This window comes from Daphnia carinata, chromosome 7 (assembly GCF_022539665.2).
Source record: "Daphnia carinata strain CSIRO-1 chromosome 7, CSIRO_AGI_Dcar_HiC_V3, whole genome shotgun sequence".
NCBI lineage: Eukaryota > Metazoa > Arthropoda > Branchiopoda > Diplostraca > Daphniidae > Daphnia > Daphnia carinata.
In genome coordinates this window covers 8,467,756-8,489,065 of record NC_081337.1, presented here as the reverse complement: position 1 = coordinate 8,489,065, position 21,310 = coordinate 8,467,756, and the positions used below count along the sequence as shown (strand labels likewise).

At 39.3% G+C, this 21,310-nt stretch overlaps 4 protein-coding genes and 1 non-coding gene across 5 annotated transcripts; 3 read left to right on the top strand and 2 right to left on the bottom strand.

The window, feature by feature from the left end:
- Nucleotides 1–256: 256 nt before the first annotated feature.
- Trnat-cgu (transfer RNA threonine (anticodon CGU)) lies at nucleotides 257–344 on the bottom strand. Its single transcript is given in 2 exon segments — nucleotides 257–292; nucleotides 309–344. It is a non-coding gene; the product is annotated as a tRNA-Thr (tRNA).
- Nucleotides 345–1,053: 709 nt separating this feature from the next.
- On the bottom strand, nucleotides 1,054–5,372 carry LOC130686730 (uncharacterized). Its single transcript, XM_057509882.2, has 9 exons — nucleotides 5,168–5,372; nucleotides 3,975–4,150; nucleotides 3,788–3,910; nucleotides 2,910–3,104; nucleotides 2,529–2,715; nucleotides 1,889–2,038; nucleotides 1,618–1,755; nucleotides 1,369–1,498; nucleotides 1,054–1,292 (listed from the first exon to the last, which is right to left on the bottom strand). Exons 2-9 carry the CDS (start codon nucleotides 4,128–4,130, stop codon nucleotides 1,184–1,186), a joined length of 1,188 nt encoding a protein of 395 aa, XP_057365865.2. The 5' UTR covers nucleotides 4,131–4,150; nucleotides 5,168–5,372; the 3' UTR covers nucleotides 1,054–1,183.
- A 1,871-nt stretch (nucleotides 5,373–7,243) lies between these two features.
- Nucleotides 7,244–13,388, top strand: LOC130687819 (uncharacterized). The gene is made up of 8 exons (XM_057510979.2): nucleotides 7,244–7,787; nucleotides 8,324–8,444; nucleotides 10,719–10,829; nucleotides 10,901–11,038; nucleotides 11,261–11,355; nucleotides 12,072–12,106; nucleotides 12,175–12,305; nucleotides 12,887–13,388. Exons 1-8 carry the CDS (start codon nucleotides 7,662–7,664, stop codon nucleotides 12,973–12,975), a joined length of 846 nt encoding a protein of 281 aa, XP_057366962.1. The 5' UTR covers nucleotides 7,244–7,661; the 3' UTR covers nucleotides 12,976–13,388.
- Nucleotides 13,389–14,222: 834 nt separating this feature from the next.
- On the top strand, nucleotides 14,223–15,588 carry LOC130687973 (uncharacterized). The gene is made up of 2 exons (XM_057511014.2): nucleotides 14,223–15,165; nucleotides 15,251–15,588. Exons 1-2 carry the CDS (start codon nucleotides 14,927–14,929, stop codon nucleotides 15,363–15,365), a joined length of 354 nt encoding a protein of 117 aa, XP_057366997.1. The 5' UTR covers nucleotides 14,223–14,926; the 3' UTR covers nucleotides 15,366–15,588.
- Nucleotides 15,589–16,997: 1,409 nt separating this feature from the next.
- Nucleotides 16,998–20,995, top strand: LOC130688040 (uncharacterized). The gene is given in 15 exon segments (XM_057511038.2): nucleotides 16,998–17,149; nucleotides 17,213–17,431; nucleotides 17,494–17,670; nucleotides 17,724–17,981; nucleotides 17,983–18,095; nucleotides 18,163–18,388; nucleotides 18,453–18,649; nucleotides 18,714–18,894; nucleotides 18,954–19,159; nucleotides 19,223–19,468; nucleotides 19,532–19,778; nucleotides 19,924–20,039; nucleotides 20,107–20,160; nucleotides 20,220–20,361; nucleotides 20,468–20,995. Coding segments are annotated over 15 exon segments (2,610 nt in total). The 5' UTR covers nucleotides 16,998–17,104; the 3' UTR covers nucleotides 20,651–20,995.
- The last annotated feature ends 315 nt before the right edge of the window (nucleotides 20,996–21,310 follow it).

The window sequence follows — 21,310 nt, the reverse complement described above, 5'->3', positions numbered from 1 at the left end:
CATGGCCTTGCCATGTTTTTCGCAAGATTTGACCTATTTTACCGAACGTGTCCAGCTGTGACCAGTGGCTTGGTGATCCTCTACTGCTTTCCAAGGGTAAGTCCAAATTCCAAACTTGTTCTGTTAGTTACCAACGTATTTGGTTTAAAATTGATTCCTACGCGTCGAAACTTTCGAATTTTAATCTTGTGATATAACGAGTAGAAAGAAAAAAAATTTGATAACGAAAAATCTTTTTATAAAATAAAATTAACTTTGCCCGCTATGAGGATTGAACTCATGACCGCTAGTTTGCACTTTCTCCGCTATACGAGACTAGCGCTCTACCACTGAGCTAAACAGGCTCATGTCCGTTTATTTCGCCGTCTCCCTTTTGTTCGGTGGGTCTTTTAAGTGGACATTTTCTGGTGAACGATAAGTTAACTTTAATCTTCGTTTTGATTCCAAATAAATCTTGCATCACTAGATTTTTTTATAGAATTGGAATAAGGTTCGCGTTTACGTACCGTTATTACGTAAAGTTCACAAGATAAAGTTGAGCACACTGTATTGAACACAACTTATATTCGTCGAAGCCACGTCGCGTATGACCGATCTTTTAATCGCTATCAGCTTTTGTCTAGAATTACATCACGTTGACGAAAACTCGTTCAACAGTTTTTGCTCGTCGTCTTTCTCATTTCTTTTTCGTGTCTATGTCAGCCGAAACGTCATCATTATAGCAATAGTGACGGTGTGACACTTTTACAGCGTAATCGCTCTTGTTGCCATGGTTACCACACGTACTCGAAGCCTTTCAGAGGTTTTTTGTAATAAAAACCCATCTATCAAGAATTCTTTCAAGTATAAAAAATAACTTGTTGATTGATGAATAACCGTGCAGCTACCCGCAACTATAAATCTCGTCTCGTACGTCAAGTGACAGCACAAGGCTACAGAATTTCTCCATTATCCTGAATTTGCATATTGCTTTTTTCTCAAAAAAAGAAGGGCTGTAAAATATAACAAGTAAACGTATATTTTTTTTTGGCATGATTTGGCGTCATACAGTTTAAATATATAAGTATTGAGGGCGAAAGAGAGCCACGTCGTTACAATAAAGAACGGTTAGTAACGGGCGTAGGTAGAGCGTGACTTAGTTTTTTTTGGATGGAAAGGAACAATAATTAAAAATCCCGAGGTATCAGAAAAAGAACGTCAGTTGACTGTATCGCATGACCTTTGCCAAAAATAGCCAAAAGAGGCTGGCGACGAAAATGACCGCAGAGCCGGCCCAGCCGAGTAGCATCGACCTATCGTTGACAAACAAACACGGAGTTAGTTTGACGTCATTTTTATTTAAATGCAAATAGAGAAATATAATTGTACCAGCTGTTGGTGAATATGCGAGCCTCGTTGTACTCGGTTGAATTCACTAACGGGTCGTCGACGATGCCGGTATCACGCCGGGTGTTGCGCTTACAGTGCATGATGACGAGCGAGAAAACGGCAAAGAGGGCTGAAAAACATGGGAAAGAGACGCCAAAGGCGAATTTAATTCTTTTCCCCCAAAAAAGTTCTTCTTATTTCCACGAAAAAAGGTTTGCGTTAGCCTAAAGAAATGCAAATTCACAATACCTGCCAAAATGTACATGACTCCTGTTATAAGCACGGCGCTGATTTGACGCTTCATGATGCCGAAAGTTCCGAGCAGAGCCGCTGATGCCAGCAGGATCACACAGACCATGGCGCAGGAGATCGATAAATTGTGCATCTCTACAAATAAATAGAACGTTTTCTCGTGAATTCTTTGATATTTTTCTAAGTCCTCATGGGGGAGGGGGGTTAAAACATGCAGTCCAGTAATTAAGGAAACTTCTTTCCCGTGATCTATTTTTATTTTACTTACTGGATTGAACGTGATGGTTTAGGTAGTTTGGCGTCACACGAAATGCGTCATTCTCGATGCCCGAGGCTGTTGCAGCTGCTCCCGTAGAGAGGTATTCCGTACAAGCTTCACGGTCCAGTCCCATTTCTTGTAACATTCTCAGTTGGTCGTCTATACGAAGAAAAATGGTTGCATTTTTTTATTTAAACGATTATAATCTTTTGATGTAAAGAAACGGGAAAAGCCAGTTATTTGATTTTGAATTGAAGATGCGCAAAACGGTACGTGAATGGCCAATTCACGCGTGAAAAATGTAACGTGATAAAAACTATTAGGAATTTTTGCAATAAAGAGGTTATTGAAATCAAAAGGAATTTTAAATGATTCATTTTTCATTTAACAGGCATTGTATCAAATACGGTTTAAATCAACTTTATGGGTTGTAATTTTTTTTCGTTTTGCCTAGGGAAATGAAAGATGAATAGATAAAAATCCAATAATAAAAAAAAAATTCCTTATTTAGTTTATAGTTATATTTAGCTAAATCCCACTGTGCGGAGGGATCTGTAATGGCCGTTGCGTGTTTTTTTATCCTCCGGGGGGATCAAGTAACGAGGGATTTATGTACACAGACATAAATAAAAAACAGAAAGAGACCCACTCTGCAGATCGACACAAAGATGCCAGATGCCGCCGTGCAGCGGGATCAGATAGAACAAAGAATCTGGACGGCGGCGGGAGCGTTTCTTTCGTTCGTGTGTTGTCATCACGTGCCTTCTCTTACGTCTCGAGAGAATGCGGGACTTGTTGAACGATTCATCCGGATGACTAAATCCATTCCATCTTATCTATTCGTTTTTTTTTGTTTCAAAAGAAACATAAAAAGTTATTCGATCAAACATAGAAAACGTCGTCCAATCAACAACGTTGATGGATCAATTTTTTTTTGGCGCTGCCTCATCGATCTTGCTCATCCTCTTGTTTTCCCGTTGTTGGGTGGTGGTAGTGGTCGTGATGAATGAATGATGGAGCGTACGCGTACCTTGGATACTTCCTCCTGGCGGTCGATAGAGGCGAACTGGACGTAATTTGGGGCACCGAACGGCCTATCCAATGAGAGGCCCTCGCTGGCGTTTCGTTTGGCCAGGTGAAAATTAGATGGAACTCGAACTAATTTAGCATTGGCGGTCGATGGCCAAGATGATGACGTCAATGGATTTAACAGGATCCGCGCCACCTATTTACGGGAAATCGAAGATTTTTTATTTTGTTATTGCTAATTCTTATGCCGCGCATCTCATTTCGCTTTGCGTGAACGACAGCTGGTGACTGTTCGTTTCAATTAAAAGATATTTTTTTTTTGATAAACAAATATTCTTCGACGTCATTGAAAATCCCGCCGCGCGTGTGTGAGTGGCTTAACACCACCTAGCACGGCGATTAAAATAGAGGAAAATATTATTCTTCGTCTTGTGCCATGTAACCACACACTGGTGGTTTGGTGGTGGTGGTGGAGGGGGGGGATCGTAATATTGATCCTGTACAAACTCATCAGACATGCAGACATATAGATGCCCCTGAGGTTGCCTAAAGGGAATTTTTACTACATATTCTTTCGTATTTTTGCAAACCGTATTTTTTAAAATAATCTATCCAAATTTTTTTTTCTTGGTTATATGTGCAACCGTGGACGGAGAGTAGTTCACAGTTTTGTTTTCACGGATCCTTTACTTCTTTAAAGAGGATAATAGGCAATGTTATTATCAACTTTTTTTGGGGGAGGTATGTTCTTATGGAACCATTCCCTAGGACATTAAAGAGAGATCCCGCGCCCCAGGCGATAGCGATGAGTCACAGCGGCAATGCTAATGGACGTCTATGTATTAAAGAAATAAAGATGGAGTAACATAATAGTCTTACGGTTTTGTTAAAGAGCCAAGTAAGCCGATGAGTTCCGTTACTGCGTCGAGCGATAGCGTCAATCGAACTGACATTATAATCGATTCTCTCCCAATAATCAGTAAAAATGGAAGCTGATAAAGCCTTGTTTAAATGTAAACAGTTATTTATAAATGATTTTATTTTAATGGCAGGAATGGATAATTACAGCCGTTCCGAGTAGAGTGAATGCGACGGTAATCATCAAACATCCGAACGTTGGGCGACATCGTTCACGACGTCTCGTCTGTCGATGGCCGGGACGTTTCAAACGAACCGTTTCCAATCCTGACAATGCAGCCGTTTCACTCGGCTCCGACGACATGGTATGTAAATCTACTTTTTCTATTCGAAACATGTACAAAGCAATTAATATTTAAAGTCAACCTTTCTAAATAATCACACAAATCCATTATTTTTTTTTAGCTATTATTACGTTGACTTCTAACGTCTATGCAATCATTTCTTTTTAAAACAAGGTTTGTGGACGCTCAGTGCCAACTGGTCTCTCCACGTACACACACTGTCCAATCGATTTCCTCCTAGCACCCCCCCCCCCCACTGAAGTGGAGGTGGGAAATGGAGTGTCTGATACACACATGGAGGGGGGAGGACTCTGCGGATGTAAGGTCGGGAAAATCGTAACATTTACTTATAGGGAAATGAAACACCTTAAAGATCCTAGTGGCGGCCTATTCCCTACTGTAAATAGTAATCTATTACGTTCGCATTCGGAAACAAAGACTTGGCCAATGGATCTCTGATTTAGGGAAACGGGCGACGGAGGTAATCCTTTCTTTAGGACTTTTTATGTATTTATTTATGGAGAAAGTCTTCATTTCTTTGCGTTTGTGTGATCCATAAATTGTTCATTAGCTGCGAATCCCGTCCGGCTAATGGCTCGTACATTGGGTGGGCCGTGATTTTGATATTCTCAGCTCCATGGCAGGAGAAACGAAGGCAAACTTTTTCATGGTGGTTCGCGCTAAAACGGATATCTCTTACTAGACATGAAGAGAAAAAGAAAACACTTTGGACGTTCTGATGATGTGGTACATCCACGGCAGCGATACCGTTCTCGATACGTGAGTTAAAAGGCCAGCTTGAAAACTTTTTCTCGATAAGAAACAAAAGTCTTTATCACGCCACAGGGCGCGGGTGTGTGTGTATCTAAAATATTTACAGTCGACACACTCTTAACATGATTCAGCCCTTATATATCAAAACTGTAATCCATTTGCGCAGGACGAAGAACCTCACAACAAAAATGGGACAACCATTTTTTTTTTGTTGTTGTTACGACATTTTTATTTGATATGAAAAATAATTAACACACACAAAAAAAAAAGGGAAAGGTTTTACCTATAATTGAATTTTTATTTTTGTTTTTCTTGAAAATTGTTAATGGCTTGTTGATATGGTTGTTGCCAGTTGCCTTGGCTGGCCGATGACAATCAATTCCATCCACAATTTTTTTTTTTTTTCAGTTGACAACAGCTGTTGCACTGGAACGTTTAAAAACTTTTACTCGTTGCCGGAGCCGCTGAACGGAGACTGAACACACGCACAACCACTGGAAATATATAAATATAAGAAGAAAGAGCAGGGGAGCCAAAACGTGCGCAAAAAAAGAGGGGGGAATTACAAAATCCTTGTAGCGAGGAGTCGTTTTCTTGCAAGGATCTCGTCTCTCTTTTGTAGACCTTTCCTTTTTTTTCTTCTTCTTCTCACTCACGCAGACATTGGTTTCCTTTTTGCTTTTCTTCTGTTATATATATCTACGCACAGAGTGAGACAAACGGTGTGCGCCGACTCGGTTGGTGTGTGTGCGCGTGCGCATACATTTCTTTTTCCTTTCTCTTGAAAGAAAAAAGAATTTTTTATTTTATTTTTAAGACAAAAGAAAACGGACAAACAAAAGAGAAACGGCCTGTTGCCAAAGAGTGTATTGTGCTTCTAAACATTCCTTGTTTTCGCTCCCTCTCTTTTTTTTTTTGTTTAAACAAAGTTTTACAGTTTCCCGGTGTTCGTGTTGTTTGCCTATATTATTTTCGTGTGCGATAAAACGATTACTAATTTTAGTTTTATATTTTATTTTATTTGCAGGGTAAAAAAGAAATCGTATTTATTTTGAAATTCAAATGCGTCGTCGCCTACCGCCATCTACCTTTGCATTTGGTAAACAACTACCCATTTTTTTTTCTTTATGGGTGACACATTTCATCATGTCGGTAGCTTTAACGGATTCTTTCCAATCAAGTGGAAACCAAAAACCGCCCATCGGCAAAATGCAGCGCAATGCCGGCCGTTGGTATAAACCTTTTAAATTATTCAAAAAAAATAAATTCTTTGTTTTACGTTTACAGTAGGATGACACGGATGGACGTGGGAGTCGTACGCAACGGCTCACGAACGTCCTCCCACTCTTCTTTTCGCGCATCACAAAATCACGCACCGTCCAAGGCTAATAATACACACCTGCACACAGACCAATGGTAAAGCACACGAGCTGGACGTATCCTCTTTGCGCGTTCGTGCGTGTCCTTTATTGAATTGATGTCCATTTTATTTGAAAATTTCTTTGAAAAATTCTTTTTTTTACGAGGTGGATGGCATCTGCTGGTTGATTGCACTCCGGAAAAAAAAAGAAAAAGTCCTTGGAAGCGTCATGTACCCATCCTCAAATGCGGATGACTCCGCCTCCCACTCACGGTCGTGAATATAAATTTTTTTTTTCTTTCTTCATGCCGATATGGAGGAGGAACAGAATGAAGGAATGAATGCAACCGACAGGAAAGATACGCTCTCAAAAGCTCTAACCAGAAAAATTCCGGAGGAGCCTTTAAAAAACCGTCACAACAATTCGTGTTGTCCTCGGAAGCAAAACTCCTTCTTGTAGGTCTTCCTAGTTGTACTTCGTTCCTCTTGTTCCGAAGTTACTCACCTGAGGGCAGGAAGATTTCTTGGAAACGACGAAAAGGAAGAAGAAGAAGAAATAAATGAAAAAGAAGGTGGACGCCTTGAAGCGGAAAAGAAAAATGGTAGAAGAAGGAGATAAAACTAGGAGAAAAGAAGAACAAGGTTCATATGAATTGTAATTACATGCCAGGTAAGGTAGCCTCAGGTGGTTTTACCTGGTGGACTATCTCCTTCCCGAAGGCAACTCGTGGATGGGTGGGTGAAGAGGTGGAATGTGGGCGGGTAAATTCGAGAGAAAGAAATAAAAAAAGGAAGAGAAAAAGAGCCGAGAGGCATAAAGTGGGAGAAAAAACATTCAAGAATCTCCAGGTACATATAAAAAAAAGGTGGGGGTGTTCTTTTTTTTTTTTTTTTTTTTTTTTGGGAGGGAGTTGAGGGCATCGAGCCAAACTATTCCTCGGGGCGGCTAGACCCAAAACCAGTCGTCCAGCAACTGTGAAGCCCTCAGCAAGTGTTTTCTTGAAACTCTTCAGTTTTTATTTTTCCTTTGGCTGAACTGCACAATTCGTTGTTTCCTCGAATAACGAAGCCTATTAGCTCAGGATATTTTATTAGTCTAATTTTATTTTAAATTTGCTGAAGAAACTCTTCATTCCATCATTTTCGTAAAAGAAAAGGATTTGAAAGTTTCGTTCCATTGGCACCGCGAAAATCTTTTCTTGGAAGATCCTCGTCGATCTGTGTCTCAATTCCTCGTCGTCAATCACCTTGAGTGTACGCCATCTTGTTTTTTGTTTTGTTTTTTGCTTCTAAATGTGGGAGAGGCGTTGATGGAATATCGTTAACCAAAAAACTCTTAACCATCACCCAAACTGGAAACGGAATTATTAGCGTAGTAAAAAAAAAAGCCAAACTCAAACGAAGCAAAAAGAAGAAGATGCCTTGTTCGGCTTACACGCTTTCGTTGGCCACGATCGCCGCCGTGATCTCAGTGGCGTTGATCGCGATCGCCTTCTCCACGGATAATTGGAGTCGGATTACTGTCGATCGTCTGAAACTCGAGGTAAGTTTATTTTATTTTTTATTATTACTCATTTGTTATTTTGGGTAAAAAAGGTTTTTCTTGTTGTGGTTATTTTCTTGTTCGCTTCTTTGACTTTAATATGGCGGCTCGTTCTGCTTCGCACCTATGGCGCCATATGGCGTGCATGTAGAGGGCGTTGGCACTTGAAGCGAGAAACAAAAAGAAAAGAAGGGCGAATACTATTTTCATTTCTTTTGTAAATGAAGAAAGAAGAGACTAGCATGAAAGATTGATGCACGCCACGTTATTTTCTCTTTCAAAAGAAACCTCAAGTTTCTTCACGGCTCGGTCTAGTGGCAGCCATTAAAATCAAAGTGTCACGAACGTTGGAAAAATTGAATTGCAAACTTATCTGCTGGAGGTGTGTCTAGAGTGATTGCATTTTCTTTTTTCTCTCGTGAAACCTCATCATACCCAACCACCCACACATGTATTATCAACATTTTGTTTTTGTTTTGTTTTGTTTTTTTTCGTAAGAAAATGGCTGCAATTCTTTTGTTGTTGATTGATTACAGCCTCAGGTGACACGAGGCGATTTGGCGTTGCAAGGTGAACTGGAGAGCAACATTTTATATTTCTCCAGAACCAAAGGACTCTTCCGTATTTGCTTTGACGACAAGAAAGTTCCTAAAGGAGGTCAGTACCTTTTTTTATATTTTGAATGTTGTTTTACAATTCTTCTTTTTCTTGGCTTAAAAAAAAAAAATGGTCGGTCGCGATTGGGTAATCTCGAAATGTAATGGAGGGTGACAACAAACACCTTAAGAATTTTGGGAAAAAAACAGTTCAGCGACCTGTTGACTATTATGCCATTAAAACGTGTAAATAACGAAAGTGGCTCCAAGTAGCACCATGCGTTTAAAAAAGTATCCAATGTCTTCGTTAACATTCCTTTGGAAAAAAAAAATTATTGGTTCTCAGACGAAAACCTTGCAGCTCGCTCTAAAACGAATTATAATTGACCGAGGGAAAAATGTGGTTTTCACTACTCTTTGTGGAGATCCGAGTCAGTGTTTTTCTAGGTATGTGTCGAACCAAGGAAAAAAAAATCTGTTGAAAAGGATGTGGTGGGTGGAGTGGGAGAATCCCGGGAAGAAAAAAACCTTGGCGGTCTTTTGGAATTTTATTTTCTTTTTTCTCGGGAGTTTTATTTTTTTCGGTCGTAACATCCAATATAAAGCGAACATTCTTTTTTTTTTAAGTTGTTAAATAAGAATTGGTTTCGTCAGGCTTGACTTATTAAGAGACTTGGGCCAAACATTTGATGTCGTATTTCTTCAACAAAACATTAAAACCCTCCTTTTTAAATTCACTCAAGTTCAAGGGCGGTTACAACCTCCATGTAAAAGGCTCGCGGTACGGGACTAAATATTTGGGTCTTATCTAATAAGATCTTTAAAACCTTAGATGACTTGTATCCCGATGGCGAGTTTAAAAAAATAAGATGCCCACGTTAAATTTAGTTTATCAAATGTTTCGAAAATAATTCTTGTCAGGTTCAATAGACTTTGCATAGAAACAAAAAGGTCGACAGCAAACAGAATAATCTTGTGGGCCGAAAAGATTTTGTTTGTTCAATATATTTTTCTTTTCTTTTTACAACTGGGTTATAAGGTTTCCAAAGTAACTGAACAGCTGTGTAGAGTCATCCGGTTCTCTGTGTAACGAAATGCCGCTAAGTTGGACTTTGGTTTGTTTTTCAGGTCAGACACACGGTTTTCTAACATAAAACACACACCTTTACAATTGTTGGTCGAACAAATTCTTCTCTTTTCCCTCTCTCGAATTGTTTGTTTTTTTGCGTGAGACATCCCCTATGGCTAGACACGAAAAAAAAATAGTGTGAGAAAAAAGAAGGTGTACTTGATTTCCAAGAATTTTTTTTTTTAGCCGCCAAATTTCGAGAGGAGGGATTTGATTTTTTATAAAATTGTATAGAATTTCTCTTCATATTCGTCTAGTTTTTTTCTTTTTGCAGGTCAAGATAACGGGGTTTTAAAAGAAACCAATTGCACGTAGATGGTTGTTGTAGAAGATGACCCCCTTTGGCTAGTTTGTACGTGAAAAAAATTAAGGGCATCTACGGTGTATGTCGGGCACTTAGACGTCTACTTGATTTATTCCTGACTTTTAGAGCGAAAAGAGTAAAAAAATGAGCTCCTCTTCCGCACTTTCTCTCTGCTAAATTGGGTGTACTTCAATCTTTTCTCCTACCTACAATTGTGGCAAATGGCATGGATCTTCGGGGTTACAAGAGAAACTCGAAAAGATCCGCGAGTGCTCTTCGAGTCATTTGAGAAAATTCAATTTCCTTTTTGCTAATGGATACCTTTGAAGAAAAACACGAAATTCAGCGGAGAAGATGAACAAGAGGATATTGTACCGCTAAGAAAGTCGACTATATAAATTCGGTGACCCAGTAGAATGAAAAATTTATTTTTCAATTGCGTAGGAATCCAACAATGAATTGTTAAGCAACCGAAAAATAAAACAAAAGAAGTCACGCTGTTTGAATTGAGCACAAACCGCTGCTTTCCCCGTGACAAAACTTTGAAAGGGTAGAACAATGAAAATGACCGTCGTCTTTCGTGTTGTTTGTGTGCAATGGTCGAGTTAACTGTAATTTATGGTAGACGCTCTAAATTGCTTGGGTGCAAACTTGAACGCTCACGAAAAAATATTATTGACGGGTCGACTAGTTCCTGGTTGGCTGTCAGGTTTGGTTTTTGTATATGGACGTTACGCATCGGATGCGGGCTAGAAACAGGAAATGGTGTTCTCGTTTTTATTCAGTCTGCAGAAACCCACCTGTCTTGTACAAGTCGTTCCCGAAATTCTCGTTTTCTTGTTTGTTTGTTTTTTAATTTCACGCTTTGGACTTTTTAAAATAAAAACTTGCATTTTATATAGTGGAGACGTATCGCTCGCCGGTCGAGACCATCTGCACCAACATCGATTATTACATTCCCGACAACAAGGGCGACACGAAATCTTTCAGCGAAGATGCTATGGCCCGACTGCGTAAGTTTACATTTCTCAACCGCATCTTTACAGACAATTTCATAATTATTTTTAATCGTTAAAAAAATTAGATATGGGCCGCGCCATGATTGCTCTCTTCATCGTGTCCTTTTTCTTTGACTTTGTGGCCTTTTGGACGGGCGTCGTCGGCTGCTGGCGCCGCGGAGCGGGCAACATTACCAGTACCGCAATCCTCATGCTTCTTGCCTGTAAGTATTTTCGTTTCAAATCGTTTAATTTTTGGCTTCAAGGGCTTTGAACTTTTGTCGTTCGTTTAAAAACAGAAAAATAAGGGTCGTGAAATTTGATCTAGATTCTCTTTTTTATTTTTAATGCATTCATCGTCAAAACGGAGAATGAATGAGGGATGGAACAAAAGTTTGTTTTTCATTATAAAGAAATGTATTTGTTTTTTTCTAAACATTTTTCAGGTCTGTTTAGCGCCGGCGGCATGGGTCTGTGGCACGGCGTCGAATTCTACGAGAACGAGAAACTGGTGGGCGAACGCGAGTTCCTCCGCCCCAAGGTGAAGAATTAAATCGAAAACATTTTTTCTTTGTGTGTCTGTTCCCGATTTCTTGTGTGTCCTGTCACGTCTTTCTCCGTGCGGCCTGTCCATTCAGTGCATCGAAATAATGTATCCAAAAAAAGATGTAAAAGAGACAAGGAAGAAGTTGTTAAATCAACTTTGATGTTTTTGAAGGGGAGGAAGAAATGCCATGCTGGCGACTCACGTTCGACCTCATTGTTAAGAACCGGTCTATCGAGTGGTTCTACTCTTTTTTTTTTTGTTACCCAATAACAGTTGACTGCCCCGTTACACATATATCTATTTTTTTCCCGTAAATAATAGGTTTTGCGATATTTTCTTTGACTTTACCTTTACCCGAATTTTCGCTTCATCCAACGGTATTAATTTGTTAGCATAAAGAAAATTACCGGTCGTAAAAGAAGAAGTGTTCCGCTACGGGGTCACGCTAGTATGTTTGCCCTATAAAACTTGGAAAAAAAAGACAATGGGAATGAAAAAGAAACACACGCGAGAAACTTGATTTGATTTACTCGGCTACCCTAATCAACTTTGGCCAGGACTTGGATCGTCCCGTTTCTTTTTCCCCCACCTTATTTGGATTGTTTCTCTATACGATACTGTGTGACGGTGTAACACTAAAAACTTGAACTTTACAGTAAGGCGCTTATTGCCAATTTATTAACGGGAGTTATCTTCTTTTTATTTTGCAGGTCTTGAAAGATGCTTCCAAAATCGATTACGACTGGTAAACCCGCCTTTCACTCTGCATTTTTTTAAGTGCAATGTTTAATCCATTATCGTGTACGTCAACAGGTCGTACATGATTGCCTGGATTGGTGTCGGTTTCGCCCTGATCTCGTCCATCCTCTTCTCCTGCGCTGCCATTTGCTTGCGCCGCGAACGCGAGAAGGAAGAGGCCGTCAATATGCAGTACCTCATGCCTGGTAACATTTTTTTTTTTAAATTTTATCTAGTGCTCAATGCCATTCTAGTTATAGCTTTAAACCTCCATCTTTGATTGTTCTTGTTTCTCCCTTCAAAATGTCAAACAAGAAGGGGGGAAAAAGCAGAAAAACTACCGTGAGAAGTCGAGCTGTCACGATCAGAGCTGCACATCCTGTCTTACTATGTTGTGCAGCTCCCATAAGCAGACAACTGTCAGTCTTTGTTTTGCACGCAAAAAAAGGGGGAGGGGGATTTCGGTCGTGATGATTCGTTGTAGCACAAACGCGGGTACTACATAGTGTCATGTCATTGTTAGTGAAAGAGCAGGGCTTGATCAAGACGTCTGACGTTTGAAAAAAAACAGACGCCAGATGGCAGACGGGTTACGTAGGAATAAGAAAGAAAAAAACTTCTTCTTTCTGAGTTGTAAAAAAACTTTTAAGATAGCGTTGCGCTCCCGTGCGTTCACCCACCCACAGTCTCGTTGATTCTAATTGATCACGAAGCTTCCTAGTGGTGTAATGGACTGACGATGTTTCATGCTTTTCTTTTTCGTTTCATGTGATTCTCCCCGCGGCAGTTTATCCTCAAAAGCAGCAGTATGCTTATGGCTACGCTTATCCAGGACCTTACGCCTACGGATCGCAGTACGGACCGTACAATTACTAAAAGAAGAAAGTGAAACACGATACAAACAAAAAGGATCGTTTTTTTTATGACTCGACGGCCTTCTCTCTATGCAGTTTTCCGTTTTTAAAAAATTTCATGTTCCAACAAGCGAATCGACAGTATGTTTTAATCCGGACGATGCGCTCTCTTGCAGATTTTGTTTTCCATGTTCGATTGTTTTTTTTTAGAAACCAGATTTGTCGTCATAATAAGCAACAATAACAAAAATCCCATTTTTCTGTAGTTTAAAGATTGGGGGTCTTACAGGCCACAATCCATTGTGCCGATGTGTAAATAAAGGATCCATTCTCCAGCAGTTCCCTCAGACAAAAACAAAATTTGCTCCTCCTGTGGCCCTGTACTGCTTCTTTTTCTTTTTTGTTTGTTTATTCATATACGGCCCAGAATAATAATAATAATTATAAAAAAAAAAACCTTTTTCAGCATATTTGATAGGAAAAGAAGTAAAGTAATGTAATACGCTGATGCACGGTGGAGAATTTTTCACACTTTTTTTACCCATTCTCGACAAATACATTCCCCTCCCCGATTCATTGATGTGTGTTTTTTTATGTAACTTTGATTTCCTAGAAACGAAATAAACGGCTTTGTGTACTGCCACTCCCCGTCTTTTTTCAACACGCATTATTGGCAACGTAATCATTCCCTGCAGATCAACAATAAATTTACGACAGATTTGACTTGGGGAATGGATATAAAGTTTTATTCTAAAAAAACAAAACCGCAGTGTAATCCAGGTATTACTGGTTCACTGGATCGATAACACCAAGACCACCGTCTGTATATCTTTCAAATCGCATTCGGAAATAGCTCAAAGATGGACGCGAACTATGGTGGTTAAGTCAGCCAGGCGGATCACAGCTATTCATAATTTATCACCACATTGAATGCGAATGGCTAGTCGACTCACTTGAATGAGTTGGCCTGGAAACCGTCAGTTTTGACAAAAAAAAGTTATAGATTATGCATACTACTGTGCGTACCACCATCAAGCGGGATGATTCATGTTATGCAAGAATGCGTATTACATATTAATTATTCACTTCTCGTCATTTTTTTTGCCTAAAACTACTACGTGCTTTAACAGTCTTCTATTCGTGTACTTGAACGTCTCGTGAATGTGATATCGAGTTTTGACGTAAGTTTAAAATTTAGATAGAGTTGTAGCTTTTGTCCGCTAGATTCCCTTACTTGCTAGCTCAATTGAACCAAAACAATGTGGAAGAAAAAAGCCCAACCCATTCTTTTATAAATAGTTTGTTGCTGGACGGTCAACGTGAAAAATTCCACCCAACGCGATCAAAATTTGTTCTATACGAAGTGATCCATAAAAATTAAACAAGAAGGTTGGCGGTAAACATTTTTTCTTAAACCTTCTAGAACTTATCATTATCTCCAGGAGCAGGAAAATCGCTTAACTATATAACCGCTATTCAAATACTGTAGAGGGTTGATGGCTGATCCGGATCTGAAATCAATACCAACGAAAACCCTGAAGAAGGTTGTGCGGGAGTGCACACTTAGCGCTTTGATATCTTCAGATGAAGGTCAAATCTTTTTCAAGTCATACTTGAACCAACATCCTGAATTCAACAAGTATTGGACATTCTACAACTCTGTGGATGAAATAGTTTCAAACCCAGATAATCAACAGCATCGATTGGTTGCCATAAGTGAGTGTTTTGAAAAGCATATTGCCATAGGAGCTGATTCTGAAGATAGGGTTGATGGCTGCCTGAGCAACAGGGCTTTTGTTGAAAACCTATCAAAAGCCATTAAGGATAACGATAGTGAGAACATTCACACAACTTTCAAAGGGATACAACAATCTGCTTTTGAGTATCTCAACCAACAAGCTTTCCTTCCCCTAATACCACAGCTTAAATTAGAATATTCATCTCGAAAAAAAAGCTGTGATCTGAGTTAAACCATGTTGACAATTTTCTGGGAAGATACATCCGTTTATTACTTCATCTCTACCGTCTTTGCCATTATCTGTTTAACACTGACATGTCTTTGGAATGGGAAAAATATCATCCCCTGTTCACCTCCAACTGCAGAGGAGCAAAAAATTGATGAAATTCAATTTCTGAGCTCAAGAAAACCTCTACAATTGGCCAAACAATTGGAAGAAAAACTTCCTGAAGAAGTAAAACTCTTGGAAAAACAGTAATAAAAATAACAAGTTCTTATTTAATCCATAAATGATAATAACCTTTTCATGATTTGCCGTTTTTCCTTGCTTATTTTAAAGGGTTGAAAGTGAACAAATGGAAGCTATCTACAAGCTGATGCAAAAGCATAGTGCCCAGTTTGGAGATACCACTATGGACGACATGAAAAATCAAATGCAGCTATATGGTTTCTAAGTTCGTTAAAAACATTAAGCTCTATATCTGGCATCTGCAAACATGTTGGCCTTCATTTTTGTTTTATTTTCGCAAATTGCACTTCAGAATCGCTGCAAACTAGCCATTGTATCTGCTCCAACTCCTACTGTTTCGCAATTCTTCAAATCAGTCGAAACGCTTGTTGTGTTTCATCCGACTTCCTAAATCTATTGCAATATTAAAGTATGTTATCCGAAATGAACCTACCGCCATGTATCATTTATTGAGGTGAACCGCAGAAGATAATGCTAACCGGTATTGCTGTCTGTGATCAAGAAGTTCCGATATCATTGGAAGTAGGTTATTCACTTATCATAAAATGGACAATATTACATTCTAGATACCTACTTGAATTTTTAATGGACGACTAGCCTACCTGCTAGCCGCACTACTATACGCCCTACTGGTCTTAGACACAGTAAGAAACCAACAAAAACTTGCGAGTATCGGAGAGGGTCACATACTCGATGATTAGCTGCCTGCATCCATGAACCTATTGGCCATGGGGAGAACTTACGAATAACCTACGAGCTATGATTACCTCTTCTCTACCTTCAGTTTGTGGGTCGACCTTCAACGTGTAGTGAACGGTACTACAGATCGATGTGAAACGTCTGTATACGTGTAAGTGTATGTGTATGTTTTATTTAGTGTGGTGCCATTTCTTTAGCCCCTTTATAGTAGCCTTTTTCTTTTTGATTGATGTGATGCATAATCCGCATCTTGCATAATCCGATGAGATGAAGAATCCTGCGAATCCAATGTGACGAAGAATCTTGAATCCGTTGAGATGAATCTTGAATCTTGAACGATGAAGTGGGTGGGAGGAGAGGGTGGTGGGAGGAGAGCATGGAGGGAAGGGAGTGCTTGGAAATTAGAGGTGGCGGGATTTGAACCCGGGACCGACAGAATACAGAGCGCCGATAACCGCCATTGTGCCAGGACCGCACATCCCAAACAAAAATTGCTTTGTGTGTCACACATTGAATAGGTAGCTTATGCACACAGTAAGTGTAGCTGAGGCATGGCGCTGTGGCATAGTTGACAGCTGCCACGCTGATGCTACGGGTTCCAATCTTTATTGTTACATAACAAATTTTTTTTTTAGTGTTTAACAACGTACTAATAACTGTAAACTCGTTCAGGGCCAGGGATAGGTGCCGCTAGCGTATTTTAACGTTTTTTTTCCCTTAATTTTAATCTGCCAATTAGTCCGCGCCATTATTTTGCCCGTCTAATCTTAACCCTTTTTTTCAAAATAAAAACACTCTTTTTTTTGCCCGCAGATCTCTCCCTGCCGCTGTTTCTGACCGTCAAAAAGCCTGTTGTAGGCGCCCTTTACCTCTGCCCGTCTAACCGCTCGCACCCATCCATGTAATACAGGTAGATAGGCAGGCATCCATCCCCGTACGATTACTCGTATCTTCGAGATTCATAGATGATTGGCTTGTATCATCTTATAGACCCATGATGATAAAGTGGTTTGTAATAGCTATCCCGTATAATCGTATACTCCAACGTTCAGTAGTCTCGAGGCCTTTAACCCTAAAAGCAACGTGTATTTATTTTTGCTATGAAAGCGGAAATGTCTCGCATCAAAACATCACCACTAGATGGTAGCAATGGTTGACGTGACAGAAGGTAAAAAAGTACACACTTAAATGGTCGGCACAAAGACAGGCCAAGTTTTCCATAACATCTAGGCATCAAACGACAAAATGGCTCGATATTCTGGTTCAAAAGAACTTCATGGAACTTGGCTGGTAGCATTATCGTTGTTTTTTCTTGGTTCACAAGTTTAATGAATTACAATTTTGCTTCCTTAGATAGTCAATTGTCAGGGTCATGCAGCAGACGGCAGCAGTTTACAGAGTTTATTAAAGGGAATCGAATTTTCGTTAGATAAAGGTGGTTCTGTATTTTGGCAAAATGAACACAATGTTGATTTCCCTCCTTCATTCTGTGATACCTATGAAGTCTGCTCATCACATTATTCAACCTTCCTCCGCTTTGCTGGATTCAAAGGAAGTGTTATTGAATTTCGAGTAGGGTATTATTGTTATGTAATAATGGTAAGTTATCATTACAATTCACTTTTGTATCTTAGATACAAACACCTTCTATCCAAGAATTGGTTCTTCTTTTTGAATCTTTCATCATTTTAACATGCAAAAGAATTGCTACCAAGAGCCAAAGTGTTCTTGATAATTCATTCAGTCTTACACATGCATTGGAAGAAGGTTATTTTTCAGATTTTGAATTGTGTGCAGCAAATGGTCATACAGTAAGTTTTAATATGTGTGGTTTTTTAGTTTTACTCATAAATTTTTGAAATAGTTTCAGGTACACAGAACAATTCTCTCCCTTAGTCTAGGTGACTTTGATTGGCAATCCTTGAATGGATTACCCGAAGCTGTGCTTTCTACAATGTTACATTTCAGCTACTCTTACCATCTTCCACCAACATTAAGCAGCCAAACAGCAAAATTGTGCATTGAGCACTTCCAAAATCAACCAGCACTGGAAAACCTTGTTAGGCTGTGCCAATCTTTTCTGAAAAACACAGCTGCACGAGCTGAGCTTCACGGCCTGGTTAAACAGCATTCATGCTTCATTAGAACGTATGGTCTCCTTGTTTGATAGCAATAATGAAGCGGACATGCTCGTAAATGCCGCTCGCCTGTGGCAAGCCGTCAAACAAAGTTTAGGGTAAAACAATATTTCTCTTAACAAATCAAATTTGTGGGTTCATGCACTGGTTTCATACTTTATGCAGAGAGGGTGTCCTAGTTGTCGTTCGGTTTGTCCAGCTGTGCGTGACTTTCACAAAGCACAAAACGGATTTTTCTTCCGAAGAACGCCGGGAGATAGTGACCTTTTTTCGTTCCCGTCTACCGATTTTCGTTTCACAGGTTTACCGCCTCCTGAAATGTTTTCGCAATCTTATTGGTGGACTTTCAGCAAGTCAAAACTTTGTCCTAGCCAGCTACATAGCACCAGAGGTTATCTCTTTATAGTTCATCTTATGATTGTCTCACGACTAAACTCGTCATGCTGTAATTTCAGGTGGAGGGCGCCTTGTCTGTCATTTGGGCATTAGCTGTTGAATGTTTAAATATCACAGAACAAATAGTTCTTTTTTTCCCGATCGAAACATACACTGGTCACCTTATCGCTGATACCTTGCTAGATAAAGAAGCTCACAAACTGAAGAACTTGCACGAGAAGCTTTTACTGGCCGTCAAATTTCTTTCTCATAAAAAGTTAGTACATTTAGTTTAGTTTTAATATTGTAATTCCCATCTTAGAATTTCTCTTCACTTTTAGAGAAAAGTATACAGAAATGACTGTATCTTCGCAAGTACGTTCTGTAATGAGGAATATCAAACTATTTGTCGAAGAGATTCCGCTAGTTATCTTTCGTTTAGAAGAAATAATTGCCTCCCTGGATGAATCTCTGACAGTGGCTGAATTTCAATTCACCTTTTATAATGTTTCTTCAAAAATAGTAAGACAAACTTCCTTTACGATTTTCTGTTTAGTTAAAATGAAAATAATTATTGACAGAACGAAACAATTCATCATTTGAGAGAGCTTAAAACGGAGCCTAATGTTCGCGCCTTACTTCAGCAAGTCTGCGATTTGGTTCAACGAGAAGAATTGAACTTGTCACTTGTTGCACTTGAACTATTAGACAACTCTGGACCGTCGACCACACAATTTGCAGCTTCTCCACCTAATGCCGACTGCGTTGGAGCCGACTCTTTGCTTACGTAATTAGAGCAATAACAGTGTGAATCTATAAAATTTAGTTTCCATGACAAATGATATTTCAGGAATAGTGAACTGAGTATGTATGGTCCATTGTGTCGCGAGCCGATGGCGAGCAATAGCCCGCTTGCACGCCAAGTATCGCTGCTTCTCGAAAATAAGAACAACTCGGATTTAGAATTTTTACTTCCGTCTGATGCCGATACGAGCCAAGTGGTTCATGCGGTTAAAGCACATCGTGTGGTACTGGCTGCAAGATGTCGTTGGTTCCATCGTGCCCTCTTGTCCGGAATGCGAGAAGCAATTGATAGGTATTTACATACGTTCTTTGAAAGTATCACCGTTTTACTACAGCTTTTTTTTTCTATTGCAAGGAAAATCACATTGCCTGATTGTTCATCTCAGCTGCTATCGTTGTTTCTTCGTTTCCTCTATGGTGACCATCTGGATCAAACAGCCATTAGCAACGAGCAACTAATAGAATTGCTAATCATGGCCGACCGTTTTGAGGTAGAACAACTCAGTAGTGGTTGTCAGACAGTTTTGACGTCTCGCTTAGACAACTCCAACGTCTTGTGTATGCTGGCCATTGCTGACCAATGGTCGGCTACCCAACTTCAGGTAATAAAGAATTGTTTTTCTTAAATGGCTTGTATGATGTAACCTGAATCTGTTAGTTTTGGTAATGCAGCATCGAGCAAAAGTGGGTAGAGTTTATACTTATAATTGTTTTGTTTTGTTTTTGTTTTGTTTGTTTTTTGCTTAGGAGTCTTGTATTAGTTTTATATGGAAACACGGAGATATGGTCGACAAGGAAGGGCTAGAAGATCTTCCTGCTCATTTGCGGTCCCAAGTGCAGCTTCATACGTCAAATTCCAATTCGTATTAGCCAACCATATATTTATTTGTTTTCTACTTATTGTTCAACCTAAGTATTTGTAATTTTTAGATCAAAGCATCACTGGTTAGATTCGTTGCGTTATGGAAAAGACGCCGACATATGGTATTGAAACGTCCATATTTTTTGTCGTTTAGTATTTAGAAACTAATTCTCGCGTTCAGGCGGGCCATCAATAGTGACCGAAGTATTAGTAGCCGAAGCAGCAGCAGCAGTTCCAGTAGTAGCAGTAGCAAAGAAAGTGTCGATCTTTTACAAGAATTGACGAACGAAATGCGGATTGTGGTAGCTGAGGTCGAACAAGAGGTACTGGCAATTTGAACATAATATGATTTTGTTTTTCACTAACGAAGTATCTGTTTTTTTTTTATTACGCATTTATTATTATCATTTTTTATTGTTAAATATACAGCAACAAGAACAGCTGCTGGAAAACTGTGTTTCAGCTTTAGAAGATATTTTAGGTAGTGAAGTGTCTCGGCCTGAGCTTCTGCGGTTAGCCCTGGCGGCCGACTGTGACATCAACAGAGCTGTCAACTATTACCTTTCCCAGCCGGATACTAGTAATCTTAGTAGCAAAAGTTCTAGTAAATAAACATTCTATTTTTATTTTACCCACCAATGATGCATACGTATTACATTTCCGACGATTGTCCTGGTGAGACACCTGCCCGATGCTTTTTTCCGTTTCTCTATCCTTCTCTCGCCCATGCATCTTCCCCTATATCATGGTTCAATCATTTAACTTTATTTTGTTACGTTTTCCTTCAAGCCTGTATTTTATCTGATCTTTAATTCATGAAAGATCTTTCTATAATTCCTCGATTAATCTCGTTACCTATTACGTCGTTTGTGCAATCGTGGTTTTTAATTCGACTTTATAGAAAGGGGCTATGTTATTATCGAATATCCCCATTTCCGCACTATTTGTTTTTTTTTTAAATTACCTTATCTTTCGAATACATAATTATTAAGAGTGTGAAAAAACGTATGCCACGATATATAGAACATACTGTGATAGCAAGCGTTTGCACGATGACATCTCAATAACAAAAACTGAAAGAGCAAATGGAGAAAACCAATATGGGTGTCAACAGGTTATCGATTTTCATACAAGATTTCGCAGATGCGCTCAATGGTAGAGATTTCGCACCTCGAATCGATTAATAAATGTAAAAGCTGATTATGCAGGTTTCTTAAATCTTTTCATCTTTTGCTTATTACTAACTACCGTAACTGTAGTATCTATTATGGA

Coding starts and splice junctions, on each gene's coding strand:
- LOC130687819 (XM_057510979.2), top strand. CDS start 7,662: ATGCCTTGTTCGGCTTACACGCTTTCGTTGGCCACGATCGCCGCCGTG. Junction 10,830..10,900: donor AGATGCTATGGCCCGACTGC/GTAAGTTTACAT, acceptor TAAAAAAATTAG/ATATGGGCCGCGCCATGATT. Junction 11,356..12,071: donor GCGAGTTCCTCCGCCCCAAG/GTGAAGAATTAA, acceptor TTTATTTTGCAG/GTCTTGAAAGATGCTTCCAA.
- LOC130686730 (XM_057509882.2), bottom strand. CDS start 4,130: ATGTCGTCGGAGCCGAGTGAAACGGCTGCATTGTCAGGATTGGAAACG. Junction 1,499..1,617: donor AGTCATGTACATTTTGGCAG/GTATTGTGAATT, acceptor CATGTTTTTCAG/CCCTCTTTGCCGTTTTCTCG. Junction 1,293..1,368: donor CGCATATTCACCAACAGCTG/GTACAATTATAT, acceptor TGTCAACGATAG/GTCGATGCTACTCGGCTGGG.
- LOC130687973 (XM_057511014.2), top strand. CDS start 14,927: ATGTTGACAATTTTCTGGGAAGATACATCCGTTTATTACTTCATCTCT. Junction 15,166..15,250: donor GTAAAACTCTTGGAAAAACA/GTAATAAAAATA, acceptor CTTATTTTAAAG/GGTTGAAAGTGAACAAATGG.